General features: G+C 40.5%; 1 protein-coding gene across 1 annotated transcript; it reads left to right on the forward strand.

Annotated features, from left to right (window-relative positions):
* Positions 1-1198: 1198 nt before the first annotated feature.
* SRD5A3 (steroid 5 alpha-reductase 3) lies at positions 1199-11902 on the forward strand. Its single transcript, XM_063459978.1, has 5 exons — positions 1199-1504; positions 4139-4287; positions 7031-7222; positions 10417-10545; positions 11518-11902. Exons 1-5 carry the CDS (start codon positions 1287-1289, stop codon positions 11775-11777), a joined length of 948 nt encoding a protein of 315 aa, XP_063316048.1. The 5' UTR covers positions 1199-1286; the 3' UTR covers positions 11778-11902.
* The last annotated feature ends 5753 nt before the right edge of the window (positions 11903-17655 follow it).

The raw sequence follows: 17655 nt of genomic DNA on the forward strand, positions 1-17655 counted from the left end.
TGGCTGGGTCCACGATCTGACCCACGCTTAGGTCCCCTATTAGCAGATAGTACTGGTTAAGGATCTAGGTGCCCACTATGGTAGGTTTCTGGCCCACAACAGGGTAATCCCTAAATCCTGGACTGTTAGGGGTACTTAAGGACTGGGTGGGGAACCCCTGATTTAGGCGATCAGCCATTCAAACATGGTAGAAGGGCACAACCCTAAACTAAAATGTAAAGCGCTGCGGAATTTGACGGCGCTCTATAAATATCATAATAATAATAATAATAATAACAGGGCAGTGGACTCAACCAGTTCTTATGCCCCACAATTTACAATTACTAGGCTGGCTAAACAAATAGAATGAGCACTCTGCTGGTCTTTAGATATATCAGGTTTGTAACAAGATCTCAACAGCAAACAAGCAATATTCTTAAATGTGTATCATGTGACATACAGTCAAAATTCATGGTTGGCCCATGTCCTCTTAGCAAGACTTGGTTTCAGCAAGTTCTGCTCTCTTCCTTTTGTTGTCTATCAGATTCTAAGAAACCTGCTGTAAAGCATGGTGTAATATAAAGTGATGAATGTGTGGGAATTTGGAAGCTCACTATGCAGTGTGCTAACTCTCACAGGACAAAATATATTGGCCCAATAAACAATATTATGTCTGAAATATTACCATCATTTATATAGTTATATCTACTTGGCCCTGAAACAGTTTTTATTTTAATGTATTTTGGCACAATTTTAATACCATATTTATATAAATCATTATTAAACTGGCAGTCATCTCCAATCTGCAATGTCCATTTTCTTGTTATTTTCCTAGTACAGGTCCCCCAGGCAAGATACCTTCGTTATTCCATCACACCCTGAATATATTCCAGTGTTGGTAGTTAAGGTTTCATTAATGTGCTCTGATTAATGTAACCACTAGCCATAGCAAACATGACCTGAAATATGATTAACGCATGTCATCAGCAATGCATTCAAACGCACGGGCAAACTATTTTGATTTAAAAAAAAAAAAAAAATTATAATAATTTACACAAACCCAGCGATCACAATGTTTCACGTGAGAACGTCTATGTAGCAGGCAAGGTTCTAGCGTTCTAAACACTAGAGGTACACACGGAGCTCTGCCTGGGAATTGTGTTCTCCAGTAAAATGTCCGCTGCCATTGTCTTGCATGCTTCCTATGGGTACACTAAGTCTGTTTGATCGTTAAATCGGTCCACCTGGCAGCCGTAATATCTGTCAGTGCTGGGGGTTATGTAACTTATTATTGTGTCATTGTAGCCATGTACTGGCTGGCTGATGGCAGTTGGCATTGGATTGCCGTGGTGTGGATAACTCTAGCTCTGATGTTTTTCCTGGCTTTGCTCCTACACAAGCTGGGCAGCCAGAGTACCACCAGGACTCTACTTTGTAACGTTTTCCAAGATGCTATCAGATACGGAAAGACAAAAACTGGCTTGCAGCGACCTGCCTGGCTACACTGGTTAGATGTTCCTAAAAGGTAAGTTGTGAGTTAACTCGTTGTTACTGTTTTTATGCACAATGTTATTCCACAACACTAAGGCTGTATGTATGTATGAATGTATGTGTATATATATATATATATATATATATATATATATATATATATATGCGCGCGCACACACACACACACACAGTGAGAGTGTGCGTGTGTGTCTTTGAGCTAGTGTGTGTGTGTGTGTGTTTAGGTGACTGGTTCCTCTCCAGTCAAATGGGTAAGGCGTTTTTACTCGCCTTTTTTTCCCCCACGCTTAGCTGGTGTCGCCGCAGCTGGCACTGCCTCCATGACTGCGATCTTCAATCTTGATGATCTCAGCCAATCCAATGCTTTCCTATAGGAAAGCTTTGGGAGGCTATTGCGTATGTGTGGCAAAACGCCATACTGCGCCAATCAGCATCTCCTCATAGAGCTGCATTGAATCGCGTGGAGACGCTAAACGTAGGTGTGCGTACAGTGCAGCACTGACTCAGGATGCACTCTAGAGGCCTTCTGAGTGACTTTCACTAGAAGTGTTAGTAGGCAACAATGTAAATACTGCCTTTTCTCAAAAAAGGCAGGGTTTACATTGAAAAGTGTGGAGGGACAGATTAAAGACACAAGAACAACTACATTAAGCTGTAGTGGTTTTGGTGACTTTAGTGTCCCTTTAAGAATTTTTTTTTTTTTACGTTGCAAAAACTGGCGTTTTTGTTTTTTGTGCATTTTATTATTTGACGTTTCGTTGAGGCTTATCCTCTATTGTAAACGGCTAGTCCCATAATGCTGAGCCACACATCTGTGCCTTAGACTTGCTGTGATGTTCAGTCAGACATGTTACAGGACCGATAGATAATGCAGTCCATCCATGAAACATGTCTAGTGCCACAACGTTGGCCTCCATGGTATATATGTACAGCTCATCCCTTTTCCAGGTGGGGATTTATACATCTGGACGCCTGTTTACTTTTACACTCATAACGTGAAGTCAGTAGGTTTATCCCCTTAAGGACCAAACTTCTGGAATAAAAGGGAATCATGACATGTCACACATGTCATGTGTCCTTAATGGGTTAAAGTTGTGATGCTTTTAAAGTTGTGATCTAGTTAAAGGGACACTCCAGCCATTGGGGTGGACTGGCTGCTAACTCCCACCACCCTTAACCATGCAAGTGTAATTATTGCAGTTTTTATAAACTGCAATAATGACCTTGCAGGGATAAGTCCTCCTCTAGTGGCTGTCTATCAGACAGCCACTGGTATAATGGGTGCATGCGGCCACTGTTGCGCATGCGCATTTGGTTTCCAGGAGGAGCGTGCACGGAGCCTGACCCCGCACCGAGGGAAATCGGCGCTGGATTCAAGTAAGTCACTTAAGGGTTTCAACCCCTTTAGCAACATGGGATTTGGGATGGGAGGGAGAGGGGCACTGGAGGGTCCTGCAGTGCCAGGAAAACAGATGTTTTCCTGGCACTGGAGAGTCCCTTTAATTCTTGGGGAAGTGGGGGCAGCCTAAAATTAAACAAGTTAAGGTAAAGGTGTATTTTAATAATGACTGTTAATAATAGAAGACTCTAAAGTACACTTTTACCAACCAGATAGTTGGCGATGAACAGTTAGCAGATGCTGCTATTACTGGGACTGACTTTGTTATACTCTCTGGCTTGGATGCCAGTGGTAAGCTGATCCTTATTTACCTGCCATAACATTATATACACTGCTTTATACAGACAAACCACCCAGCATTTGTATTGGTTTTATATCGTGTATCTATACTATATACTATTCTAAGTCATGTGAGTGTGACTTCACCCCTCACCCTCCACCTTTACATTTGTCAAATAATTATGCTGTTGGGAATATACAGTAGGACAGGGATATGTTGTAAGCCCACTCTGCTAATGGCTGAAACTGTGGAAAGCAGCAGACACTGTGTATTTCTAGTGAACACTGTGGATGCAAGTTTATAATTGAAACGTTATGCACTGTACACGATAAAGTTAATTTATCAATTTTACACAAAAATACACGTGATTTCATAAGTAGACAGGGCGTGTGGTGTTGAAATCTTGTGCGGTTCCATTACGAAATGCAACTGCGGTTAAGTAAAATAGCGGATTCGGATGTATTACTGTAATGATCTAATCGAGGCAGTTCCTTTGGCATTCCATCTTGATTGGTGAATTGAATTTATTCCTGGAGATCATGAATTGCTCTTGTCATGTCCTGCCCATCAAAATGAAGACATGTTTTGGTTGTAGATAGACTGGGTTTTGGGTGTCGGGAAAAGTCCTTGTTTCTTTTACATTTTCAACTTGCGCCAAAGTAAATTGATAGAATACGGATATCACCAAAAGCATTGTGTCTGAACAGTATATAGTCTTCAGCATAAAAGGAGTTTATTAGGATCATCATGGACTATTCAGCATACAATGTTTTGGCCAACAGACCGTAATCCTGTATAAAAGTGGTATGTCTGGGGAAAACATGCTGGATGGATCTGCAAAGTACTGTAATTTTTTTCTTTTTTTTTTTTTCTCCCCCAGCTGTAGTAACATCCTAGCAATCTAAACTATACCTCCATTTCTAATTCTTTGAACCGTTAACCTAATCATGGTGGTATTCTTTGTTCAATAGATGGTTTTATCATTTCTACATCGTTTCTATCTTCTGGAATGGTGTTCTGCTCTGGCTTCTCGTTCGGACTTGGCTGTTAGGCTTTGAAACTCCAGAATGGATTAAGTCCATACATTATTTAATCAGGGAAGATTCTCAACAGACATCCGGTGAGTAATTAATGTGTTGATAATAGCTCAAGTGTAAAAGTACCCCTCTCTGCTGCAGCACTAAAATAGAAACACATAATTATGCTAAAAAACTTTGCTGGGGGTCCACAGGACCTAATATTGTTAAAGGGGACTCACGGTAGGTCTTATTGTGATCAAAACAAGCCAGTGGGATTCTCAAGGAAAAGCTTAAAGCTATAGCTCTGCTCAAAGGAGTAGTTTTAGAGAATACAAAAAATTTCTATAATTGTCTGAAAGATAGATACTTCAAAATGGATTTTTCTAATGCATTTAAAGGGTTACTCCAACCAAAGAACAGTGTTTCCATAACATTGTGTTTGATTAGAGTAAACTTTGCTATCCTGCTCCTTCCCCTCAAAAAAAGAATATAAAATAATAAGGTTAAAACTTACCTCAGTTTCAGTGCCTGCAGCTAAATAATTATCCGCTAACCTAATTCACTGGAGGTTGATAGATGTCAAGGACTTAAGGCTGGCATTGGACATCCGTTTCAATCATTCAGATGTCCAATATGCACAGAATTCACATTAGACTGTCATAACTCTTGTTCTAGGATGACTGATGGCACTGACGGAGGTGGAGTTACATCCCGGCTGCAGAAGGGTAAAACTGTATGTGGTCTTGGTGCAGGGGACTATTTGCTCCATAACTGCCACAGTGAGCTGGTTATGGTACTTAGAGTGTCCTTCAAAATTTTGATACACCATGTTTAAAACACATATATAAAATCACATACCTTTTTTAGACTAGGCTGCTACATGTGGAACCCTCTCATACTCCAGTGGTTCTTATGGTTGATGGTACTATCATATATTGGTCCTAACCATCCACAAGTACAACATATTTAATCAACTCAAGATGTCTTTATTAAAATATTTACAGATATCTGGAAAAAAATATATAAAATACTATTTTGAAAATAAAGAGCTCTGTCACATGTTCTAGATATGTCTTTGTTTTAAATGCACATCTACTTATCGAGATCTGCATTGCTTTCAAGTATTGTTAGTGTAATGGCCTAAAAAGGACACTAGAGGGTGCAATCTCCTTTACAGCTTTCTGAACTTAATAACCTAACAGGCCTGGTTTGCTTTTTGGAAATCGCTTTTAAAATGATCGATTTCATATTTTTTAAAGTACGGTATTTTAATATTTTGAAACTTATTTTATATATCATATATTTTGATATTTTAATTTGAAAAAAATCATTTGATTAGGTATGTTTACACTTTCATGTATCTTACCTAGTTTTTTTTGTTTTGTTTTGTTTTTTTAAATAAAAATAGCATGCACACTTAATGATTAACCAATATAATCAATAAAAAGGACCAAAGAACCTCTAAATGTGTGGTTATATAGATATGTAGTCAGTGCACTGTGGCCTCGATTTTAAGATTTTTGGATAACATTTTCAAATGATTTAAGATTTTTGAATGAGCTTTTTAAATGTTTTTTTTTCCCCCCGAAATATTAAAATATCAAAAAATATATAATATCTAAAAAAAAAAGTATTAAAATATTTTTCATAAAATTAAATGATTTTAAAAGTTTATCCAAAAATATTAAACCACTTGAAAAGCTTACACAAAAGTATTATGTCAATAGGCCTGTTTGTTCATACTGTTTAAGTTTGCTTTGCAATAATTTGTATGTTTGTGTCATGATGTGCACATGTTTTGGTAAGGACTAGTGATTCTGTGGCAAAGAGATTTTCCCTGTCCGTTGAGACTTAGCAGTGTGAACACTGTCTTTGAGAAAAGGCAATGCTTACATGCTGTCTAACAATACCTGTAGTGACTGTCACTGTCACTGTGACAATTATGCATCTTTACACTAGGGGTATATCTAAAAACAGCTTGCAAAAGCTGCAAATCTCTTGTCTGAAGCCTTTGTTTCCAAGCCAGTTTTTTGTGAATAGTAAGTCACTGATTGGCTGAGAGCTTCAGCTGACCGCTCTCAACCATTCAGCAGCGCCTCTGCCTTACGGCACTACGCACTTCCATTACAGAAGCTGGATGCCACCTGGAGATTGCCACTGGAGGCAGCTTTGGGGTTAAACTGTTCGGGAATGGTTTAACCCTTTGAGGTAAGCGTGCAACTGGGGCCTCCTTGTGCCACAACATCTTCATTTAGATGAAGTTGTTATGGTGTCTTAAGGTGACTAAACTATCGCTTTAAGGGTATCCAGATACAGAATCATCTCCTCAGCTACTCCTCCAGCACATCATAAACAGGAGGAGGACAGAATTAATGGTAGTAGATGTTCCCATGGGTGTAACACCCACTAATCTGGGGTAGGCCATAGATATATGTGTCCTGTATTGCCTGTAAAGGAAGGGTTCGCACTGTCAGTCAGAACATGCTTTATGGTTTAATGTGCCCACCACAAGTTTTTTGGAAACCTGATATGACCACTAAATAACAGGCGGATAATTTAATAGATAATCTAATGCAAAAATAGTAAAAAATAAACTTTGAAATTACTGCATTAATTGCTCAGCCGTGTATACTGCAAAATTACTACTGCCTGTAGTCAAATTGAAACCTGTATCTGTTGGGTGACTACATGTCTAATAACATAGTATAACAGACAGGGGTTGACACAGATTTATGATCCAATAATCGCTGGTTCTATATTTCATTAACTTTGCTCTTGGGTGGAAACCTACAAGTAATCTCATGTGCAGGATTATGTGATTGTTTTTTCCTCTCTCAAGAACAGGTGAAGAACTATCAACGATGCTGGCTCTTTCTCTCATATGGCTTCACAGCGTTCAAAGATTAGTAGAGTGTCTCTTTGTGAGTGTGTTCTCCAGTGGCGTCATCCATTTGGCTCAGTATTGTTTTGGCCTGATCTATTACTTGCTAGTTGGAATAACTATACTTTCTTATTCACGGCTGGACACCAAAGCATGTAAGTGGTTTAATAATAATGATAAACTGTAACTCCATTGTTCCTTGTGCACTGTGTGTTTATGTTGAGTCAGGGCATTCCCACGCACACTATTTGAGGGAAAATAAGGCTTATAGATGCTGCTTATATGGGCCAAGAGATAAAGATTTGTCTAGCCCATTTTGAGCCAACTGTTACACATGGGAAGTAGTGGGAGTCCCGGGACGTCATGCTTATCATAAATGTCCCCTTCAAAAGCATTCAGGTGTGCTCCCCTTGTTAGATGGTCCTGAGAACACATGCTAGATATTGATTTCTCTTGGCATCCCTGCTGCATTTTTTGAGGACATAGGAAGGGATAGTGACCGCTTCCTGTATTTAAAGGTACATGGATACCATAGCTTATCTTTAATCCTTTAAGGAGTTTTAAAAGAGAACAGGGTGCTTCCTCTTCATTATTATCCCCGTACTACATCATTGGATAGGATGAATAGCAAGTGGGCCACTTTTTTTTTTTTAATTTTTACATTTTATCAGCATTTGTTTATATAGTATACAGCTTTTCCATTGTCTGGGAGATGCAAAAGGATAAAGAAACATTATGCTGGGTATGGGTAGGTACACCAAGCAACGCAGCCTGATTTGTAACATATCAGGTTGAGACATGTGGCAAAAGTACCGAACAGCCGCACGAACTGGAGACCACCCTGGAGCTTGTTAAGCTTAATTGATACATTGTTGCAATTTCTAAGTGTTCGTCTGGGTGGCCGCAATTTCTATGGACGACCACGAGGTGGCGGCCATCTTGTTCGCGTTGACCAAAACCGCGAATAGACTTTAGGGGGACTTAGCCATGAATGCCCTGGAACTATTTTTGGCATGAAAACTTTGCGGTTCCTGGTCGGTCCTCCAGCGGCATTTAGCCGTGATTCTATGGAACTAATTTCGGCTATGGGACCATGCCTGCGGTCGGTCAAATAAATGACTTCCAGGAAATTCGTGAACCCCATAACTGATCTGTGTGATTTGTGGGGTTCTATGTATTTTTAGGGTACGTTTGGGGTGTTTTAAAAAATAATGTTTTTTCTGTGCTTGGAGATAATTGGATTAGAATTAGTACAGTTACTGATCCAATTATCTCCCAGGCAGAGGGGAGGGATTGTGTGCTGTGTGTGGGAGTGTTGTGCCTTGTAACCTTATTGTTATTGGTCTGTGGAGTTGCAAATCAGTCCACCACATGCATTGGGGATTGTCATATAAGGCCAAGTGTGGCTCCCATTAAACTGAGATTCGTTTACCCCTTCATGAAGTCTTGGCTCATGTTTGAGGGATTGGAGAGCTACAATCACTCTGGGATTGCTATAATCACTATATTCCCCTGAGCATAATCACAAGCTCTTATAAGGGCTGTTCCTGCTATGCTCTCTGGACTAGGAGAGGTCTACCCACTGGAAGCTGGATTCTGTTCTTGGGTTCAGGGTGGGTGGAGGACAGCGAGACCCCCAACCAAGCTGCGGCGGTTCGTGTGGTTTACGGTGGTTATGGTGTTTCAGTACAGTGCTTATGGTGCTCGCAAGTATTAGGAAGCAGCGTTTCCGTCACAAGGTACCCGGTACCCGTCACAAGGTACCCCATTTGCAGGCGGTCCGTCACAAGACAAATGATCGATCAAACATGACTTTCACTGTTATGCACATTGAAAGCTCCTAACACTAGGAACAGCTACAGAAATACTTAGGTAAGCCTATACTGACTGAGAGACAGATTTGGGCTACGGTAAAAACTCTGGTTGCTTGGGAGAGTTCGGCCTACGGAGGCCTAGATGATATTCTGCGGATTGAGCTTTCACTTGGTCCCTTGCTGTATTTCGATCTGCTCCTTCCGTATCCGATAGCCTCTGGTTGCGCTGTAGCGTGTTTTGTTGGAGCCGCCTGTGGTCCCTCTGGGAGACTGAGATTGCGAAGGAGTGACTCTGCATCTTCAGCAGAAGTGAGTGTGTGCGATTTGTCACCGCTTGAGACCAGCAGAGATCCCTCTGCTCCCCACCGATATTTAACGAGTGTTCTCGCAGTCTCTTGGCGATCAGAGCCAGCTGCCTTTTTTCCGTTAAGACAGAGAATGGGAGGTCGTTATATAGAATGATCCAGTGCCCCTCCAGGATCACTGTGCCCATTTCTCAATGGCCGTTTTTGCCATTATGTCTCTTGTCACACCTATAACGTCTCTTGGTGCTGCCGCTGGGGCAGTAGCTGATTTCCACACACGGAACACCGAGGTTATGCAGGACGGTTCAGAACTCCCTATGAGGCCCATGGAGGCTACAACCTTTAGCACAAATTGGAGGACGTCCCCGTCGCCCACGGTTTCAGGTACCCCTCTCTAAATCTTATGTTTTGGAGGCGGTGCCGTGTTTCCAGAGTCACCACTGACCTTTTTAGCAGATTAGAGACCAACAACGCATTGAGACAAAAGTCAAATGGCAAGCCTTACACACCAGGTTAGAGGCCCCCCTCTCTTCCATTGCCTGCACCTTCTTATGGACAGTGCTGATTTCAGCTTGGGTCTTGAGGAGCTCCGTTTTCCAGACCTGCCACAGTTCAACTAGTAGTCTCTTGATATCTCCCTTCGTGGAAGGCGAGAAGTCATCCTCCGACTCTGAAGATTGTCACTCTGCGCCTGGGCAAGGAGAGGTAAGATATTCCCCCTCCTCATAGTCTTCTGAAGTCTCCAGGGTGTGCTGGGCCTCGGGCACCATTTTGGCTTGGGGTAGTGGTGCAAGCCTCTCGAAAAAGAGCCCGATGTCGGGGAGTCTGACTGGCTTTGGGTGTGGTGTCGCCTGTGTTTGTGTCCTATTTTGTCATCTGGGGAGTGCGTCAAGAGGGTTGTGTAGGGATTGCCGTAATTTGATTTAATTGACTCCTATTTGCGGGGTCGTATTGTAGCCCCACAAAATGCGTCTTGTCTGCTTCTTGGTCGGCCATGCCCCCTCGGCCACTCTCTTTTTGAATCTCATGACACATGCCCACTCTGTAAACAAAAACAGGGGGGGGGGAGGTGACATTTGTTTTGTATCACCTAGTTATAATCAGGTCCTGTGAATACATCACACAATTTTAATGCCTCTCTAACTAGGTACAAAGATTAAGGTCACGTAGCATCATTCACTGTAACCAGTAATTTTTGGTATAAACATGTACCTTTTCTGTTATTGACAGTCTCTGTGGGAGATCTTCTCATGCAAGGTCACTGGGGCCATGCCATTGGACTAATGCTTTATATCTGGGCCTCCATCCATCAGACCAGGTGTCATGTTATCCTTGCCAAACTCAGGAAAAATAAATCCGGTAAGACATTTTATTTTTGTTTTAACAACTATACCAAACAATAAGTTTCAAATGCTGCCCAATAAATGAAAATATTATGATGGTGCTATCACTGCAGTTGAACGTCTAAGCAAGTATTGATAAACTCTTAAACTGTCAACAAACCCCTAATATCCTGGCAGCATGTGGTACAGACTTGGTTCCTGATATTGTTGTCCAAGGTGATAATCTGTGCTGCAGACTGAGATACAGGTATCCAGTGGAACTGCACACCAGATGCTTACATGCATGTAAAACATTGTGTCTAGAAGGAAGGAAAGACCCTTTTAGAGGTTTGTTCCTGACAGTCTGTGCTCAAATGATATCCACAAAGAAACAACATTGTGATTTGATGAGACTAAATATTCAATTTTAAACTTTTAGCTTTTTTTTTTTCTTGTTACTTTTGGTTCCCTATCATTTTCTGGTTGCCTGTGTTAATTTTATCCAATTTTTGTCCATATGCCCACAAGCACAACCTGTCCTGAGTGCTCTCTACTCCTTGCAGGGTATTGTGTATGTGTGGACCTTAGCGCTGTTAATACCTGTGCATTGCACTGTGTGGTATATACTTAACAGGTCTGCTTGTAAATTGGTAGCAATTTATAGTTCTCGTCAATTTACAGCGCAGTTCCATTTATCCTACGACATGTAGAACTGCAGTTTGAGAAAAAGAAACATATGCCATAAACTCCTGCTGGACAGTTCTCTATGGGATAAGAAAAATTCTTGACTGGAACTAGTGTATCTATCTAGTGTAGGAGGGATCAGGTTGCAGAGAGATCCACTAACATAGGGAGTCAATTTTTCCAGGTTCATTTTCTAATTTAACTCCTCTATTTGTAATTCTTGAGTTCATGCTAATTATCTATGAGAAGTCCACCACTGTGCATAATAGATGGATACATTGTAATGGTCTGTGCTTATTTTTCTTCTTTGAAATCTGTATTTCAGGAAAAGTTATAAATATGAACCATGTGATACCCCACGGAGACTGGTTTGAGAACGTGTCCTGCCCACATTATTTTGCAGAGCTGTTGATATACGTGTCTATTAGCATTGTTTTTGGACTTGTGAACACTACGTGGTGGTTGGTGGTTCTATATGTTCTGTGTTGCCAAGCATTGACTGCTGCCCTATGTCATGAGTTTTACCATGAGAAGTTCAAATCCTATCCTGCTCACCGAAAAGCATTTATACCATTTCTATTTTAAATAAATGCTATTTATTTACTGTGTTCTTAGATATGGTTCCTAGTTATATGGGGGCATTATCTGTTTGTTTATGTACATGTATAAGTCCTATATCATGTTGATTAAATGTAAAAACTTTGAATTCTGTGTTGTTTTCGCATCAGAAATGATTTAAACTTGAGAAAGGGAGGTTCTCCCGAAAAACTAGTCATTCCAAAATATTGGTCCTCCAATAAAAAACATATTACATGATACAAATTTCATCTGTTATTTCACATCACTGGATTAATACGGCTACAATCTCTACTCTAACATGGTGATTATATCATATGTCCTATGATTTTTAAATGATCATATTGTTAGAGACATGCATCTACAGCTCAATACTTATCGTGCGTGGTAATAAACTTGCAGACTGAACTTGTTTCTTAGAAATAAATCTAGTTTGCAAAATATGTCCTGACTATAGAAGGGGTGCTGCAGGCTTTAAGGCAAAATGTAATGCAGTGGGTCTTTTTTCGTAATAGGACCCTGTATAACATAAATACAAAGCAGAGGAACCATAGTGTTACCTGTATACATAAATATAACAGTGGTACAATAAAAATGGAACACTCACACTTTACAGAGCCCTTAGAGAATGACTCTGAACTGGCGGTCCCTTCTTTAGCTCCGGCGGCGATCATCTGTGTGAGACTGTCCATAAACTCAAAATGCTCAAAAACTTTTTAAATGTGATTTTCTGATTTTTTTTTTTTTATCTTTTAAAAATTGTAGATTATAAAATGGTACTTATTTCAATGTCTATGTTAAGACCCTTTTGAATTAATGTCTGAAGTTCAAAAATCCATTTTATTTCTTGTCTACAAAGTTTGTATGCAATATTACCACCTCTCCAATGGATATTAACCTTTTCTATAGCATGAAACTCCAAAGATTTTGGATCCAATCCATGTTTTTCCAAGAAATTTTTGATACACTGTGATTAACTAAGCCATTGTTGATGTTTCTAATGTGTTCGCTAATCCTAGTGCTTAAACTCGTTGAGGTCTTTCCTACATACTGGTAGTCACAACTACAGTAGATATACAAAACTTTTAGTAGATATACAAACATTTTTAAGTGGCAAGTGATAGTAGACGCAAATTTATAACATTTTTGAGTATTGTTAGATTTAAAGGGATTCTATATTGCCAGGAAAACAAACCTGTTTTTCCTGGCACTATAGGCTCCTGGAGTGCCCCCCTCCATTGCACTCCCCCTCCCCCCCCCCCCCCCCCCCCCCCTGTGTCACGCAGGTTAAAACCCCTTCAGCCACTATCCTGAATCCAGTGCCAATGTCCCTCGGTGCAGAGCCAGGCTCTACCCACGCTCCTCCTTTGCCGGGGGGGAGACCTAATGCGCATGCGCGCGTGAATTAGACCTTCCCGTAGGAAAGCATTTCCAATGGGGAAAGTCTGATGCTGGAGGTCCCCATGCAGAGCGTGAGGACATCCAGCATCAGATAACGGACCAAAACGTTTGTTTGCATTCCGGAAGCCCTCTAGTGGCTGTCTGGTAGCCACAGAGGGCAGTCTTAGAGCGGAAATGTTTAACATTACAGCACCTAGACCACCTCAATGAGCTGAAGTGGTCTAGGTGTCTACAGTTTCCCTTTAAACCCTTAGAGACCAGACCGTTTTTCCATTTTCTTACCATTAAGGACCAGGGCTGTTTTTACATTTCTGCTGTGTTTGTGTTTAGCTGTAATTTTCCTCTTACTCATTTACTGTACCCACACATTATACAGTTTTTCTTGCCATTAAATGGTCTTTCTAAAGATACCTTTTATTTTCATCATATCATATAATTTGCTAAAAAAGAAATTATAAAATATGATAAACTTTTACCCCCAAAATCTGTTGCGCATCTACAACCACCAAAAATACCTGTGCTAAATAGTTTCTAAATTTTGTCCTGAGTTTAGAAATACCCAATGTTATTTCAAAACCATTTTGTTCCCTCAAAATTAACATTGATATCTGTCAGGAATCCCTGAATAACCCTTCACATGTATATATTTTTTTTTTTTAAAAGAAGACAACCTAAGGTATTAATCTTGGGCTATTTTGACTCTTTTCATGCAACCATTTTACCACCAATCTATGCGAAATTTAAAAAAACAAACAAACAAAATATAGACAGACACATTTAATACGTGTGTGTATATAAAATGTTTATTTATTTTTTCATTTATATTGTGTGTGTGTATGTGTATATATATATATATATATATATATATATATATATATATATAATTTTCAATGGAAATCCATTGAAAATAATGCCTCGGTATTACAAATTTTTTTCGCTATACAAACAAGTTTCGCCAGGATGCATTGCACCTGGGGGGTTTATAGCAACGCCCCCTGCATGCTGGAGCCTGTGGGTAGCACATAGCGTCGAGTGTGAAGGTGTTGGAGCGGCTTTTGCATAGAGTTTTGGAGCCATTCTGGAAATTGTTTTGCAGTTGTTTTGGTACTTTTTGGTGCATTTCTCAAGCTGTGGACAAAGGTAGGGAGTTGAGCTTCGTCGTTTGCATGCCTTTTATTGTTTGTTCTGCATTGTGGGTTGGTTTCCATGCCAGCTCATTTTGACTTTTTTTCTGACCTCCAGAACGGATTCATTGGTTTTCAATGCATTCCTACGGGAAACCGTGTTTCAGGTTTACACATTTTTCGCAATAAGAAACGTCCTGGAGAACGCATTAAATCCGTAAACCGAGGTCCCACTGTACACACACACTTTTATTTCCTATATTTGAATAACATATTATAAAATAATTAAAGCATTTTATAATATATGATTACATTATAAGTGTATTTTGAGATGTAAGGGAAAAAAAAGGATTGCCCAGACCAAAATATGCAAATAACAGAGCTTTTATTAGTTATAATTAAGAATAAATAACGGTGAGGAAGTGAGTAAAGAATTATACACACTCCCTTAAACAGGGATCTTAAAGGGTGCAATATAGGGCACTATATTGTCTACAGCAATTATGTTGCAATTTGACTCTTAAGGTAAAAAGTTGCTATTTCTAGCAGAGATTGAACAGTGTTCCTCTTATTCAGTTTACTGATGATGAGATTGTTTGGCAGAAACTGTTACAGTTGCAGTTCTTTGAAGGGTGCAGGATTAAGCACTAATATCTGTCTCTTGCAGCACAGATTATTGTTGCTGGGAATGCTTGATCACTGTTCTGAGTAAGCTTGGTCACTGTTAGGGGGGACCGTAAATGTAAGTCTCTCTCTATTGTTGCTGCTGACAGAGATTATTATCACAGCGGATCGCCAGTCCAGGAGTCACTTTAACAGCTTTTTTGTCCATGGTCGGGAAAGGGTTAAACATTTTTAATTTCTTATTTATTTTTATTCCGGTAATCCAAACACATATAGGATTCAGTTAATAATGCAATCAAACAGTAAATGGGCAGTATGCTTTGGTACAGTGGTTGCATATATTCTGTGCATTGTCATTGTTACATTTTGGTTATGCAGTTATATGTACATATTCAATACCTTCTGTAGATTGCGAGCCAGCTCAACCCATATGTTGTTAAGATACTATGTTGGTGGCTAGCCCCGCAGCCCACATAGAAACTTAGAATGTGACGGCAGATAAGAACCATTCGGCCCATCTAGTCTGCCCAATTTTCTAAATACTTTTATTAGTCCCTGGCCTTATCTTATAGTTAGGATAGCCTTATGCCTATCCCACGCATGCTTAACCCCTTAAGGACCAAACTTCTGGAATAAAAGGGAATCATGACATGTCACACGTCATGTGTCCTTAAGGGGTTAAACTCCTTTACTGTGTTAACCTCTACCACTTCAGCTGGAAGGCTATTCCATGCATCCACTACCCTCTCAGTAAAGTAATACTTCCTGATATTATTTTTAAACCTTCGTCCCTCTAATTTAAGACTATATCCTCTTGTTGTGGTAGTTTTTCTTCTTTTAAATATAGTCTCCTCCACATGCCGCTCTATGTAGGTATGATCTCTGAAGTACACAATAGAGTCCTGTTTGGGTGCTTTAACCCCCTGTGGTATGCCTGCCTGTGTGGACACTGTGTTTTTTCAGGAGATTCCAGCTCTGGGCTGGATGAGAGGGCTCCTATAGAGAGGAGAAAGAGAGAGGAAGCGAGAGGAGGGTTTATTAAAGACAGGTGTAGTGCCGCCGTGGGTCTTCTTGGTAAGGGTGAGGGAGGGTAGGTGATGTTGGTGAGTGTCCCTGTGGGTTCTGCTCTTTTCAAACTGTGTTGGTGAAGGGTTTCTAGTGTGGTTACAGTTTTTCCTTTGTTCAATGGTTGCTGTGCCCGGAGCCGCAGTACTTAGGCTCGCCCTCCCCTCCAGCCATTCGTTTCATTTGCCCCATGCAGCTAGGTTTTTGTTATGTCTATCAGAACTCTCATGAGCCATATTTTCGTACTGACCGTTGAGAGATACCTGTTGGATCACATCACCTATGGGGAGGGGGCTGTGGTGGATTTCCACCTCCTAGCTAAAAGCAAGTTTGCTGCTATCAATATGTGAAATGCCAGGGTCCCTTGTTGTTTTGAGAGGTGATCAGGGAACATGAACAGCAGGAAGAATTCCGCTGATTCCGGTATCGGTTTGTTTATAACTTCCCCAATTAGCTTGGCTATTCCCTCCCAGAAGGGTCTGATTATCGAGCATTCCCACCAGACATGTAACATTGTTCCTTTGTCAGTGGTGCATCTCCAACATTTGTCATAGGTGTTTGGGAACATATCTGCTAACCTCGTTGGTGTTAGGTACCATCTGGTGGCTATTTTCCTTATTAATTCTATGTGAGAGTTGCATCTTGTGTATTTTTTGTGTATCTTGAAGGCCCCAGACCAGGCAGCGTCATGTATCTCATGACCTAGGTCTTTCCCCAAGTCTATGGTATATTTAGGCATAGGGAGTCTGCCATCCCTCAGAATTACATCGTAACAAGTTGCTATTACCTTCTTTGGTATCAGTCCTGCGCACATTTTCTCTATGTTGGTCATGCTTTGTATCGTGGGCGGGTTGAGAGATCTTGCTTGGTTAATGGTTTTCAGTAGGGATTTTAGCTGTAAATATGGTAGGCAGCCTATCTGGGGTAAGCCCAGTGACTGGTTGAGTTGGGGAAAGGGGTCAAGCCTTCCCCACTCCATGTTTGGTGCAGAAACTGTATTCCCCTGCTTTCCCATTCCCTGCTGTCAAAGTTGCGAATGTAATATTTGAAGCATTTAAGTGGTGTAGCTAGCGATATCGGACTCCAGGAGGAAAACCTATCTTTTTTGCCATCCCATGTCCTTAGCATCAGGGCCGTGGTGGGCAGTATGTTGTGCATTTGTGGTCGTAGGGGCTTTGGTATCCAAAATAAGTAAGAGATCCCCTCTGCCAGGGACCAGTGAGACTCAATCTCCACCCATGGTGGTTGGTACTTTGTGTCTTGGGCTGTAAGGGTGTGACTGAGTAATGTGGCTGTGTAGTACTCTAGAATGTCTGGTCTCATTCTTAGAAATTGACCATTAGGTATATTGGTAAGCCATGGACGGTGATGGCAATTATCAATTTCAATATAACTGTTAACGTCCGCTAATTTGAAAAAGGTGCGTGTCATTAGGATATTGCTGGATACATAAATATCAAGGTCTAAAAAAATTAATGTAGGTTTTACTAGCATTTTTGGTTAGTCTAATGCCCCAATTATTTGTGTTTAAATTATCATAAAAAGTATTAAAATGGTCCATAGATCCCTTCCAAATAATTAAAATGTTGTCTATATACCTTCTATAGACGACTATAGACATATCTGTCATTATGGTAAAGTTCTTTTCCCAAAATGACATAAAAAGGTTTGTG

Source organism: Pelobates fuscus, chromosome 6 (assembly GCF_036172605.1).
Source record: "Pelobates fuscus isolate aPelFus1 chromosome 6, aPelFus1.pri, whole genome shotgun sequence".
In the NCBI taxonomy this organism is placed as follows: Eukaryota; Metazoa; Chordata; class Amphibia; order Anura; family Pelobatidae; genus Pelobates; species Pelobates fuscus.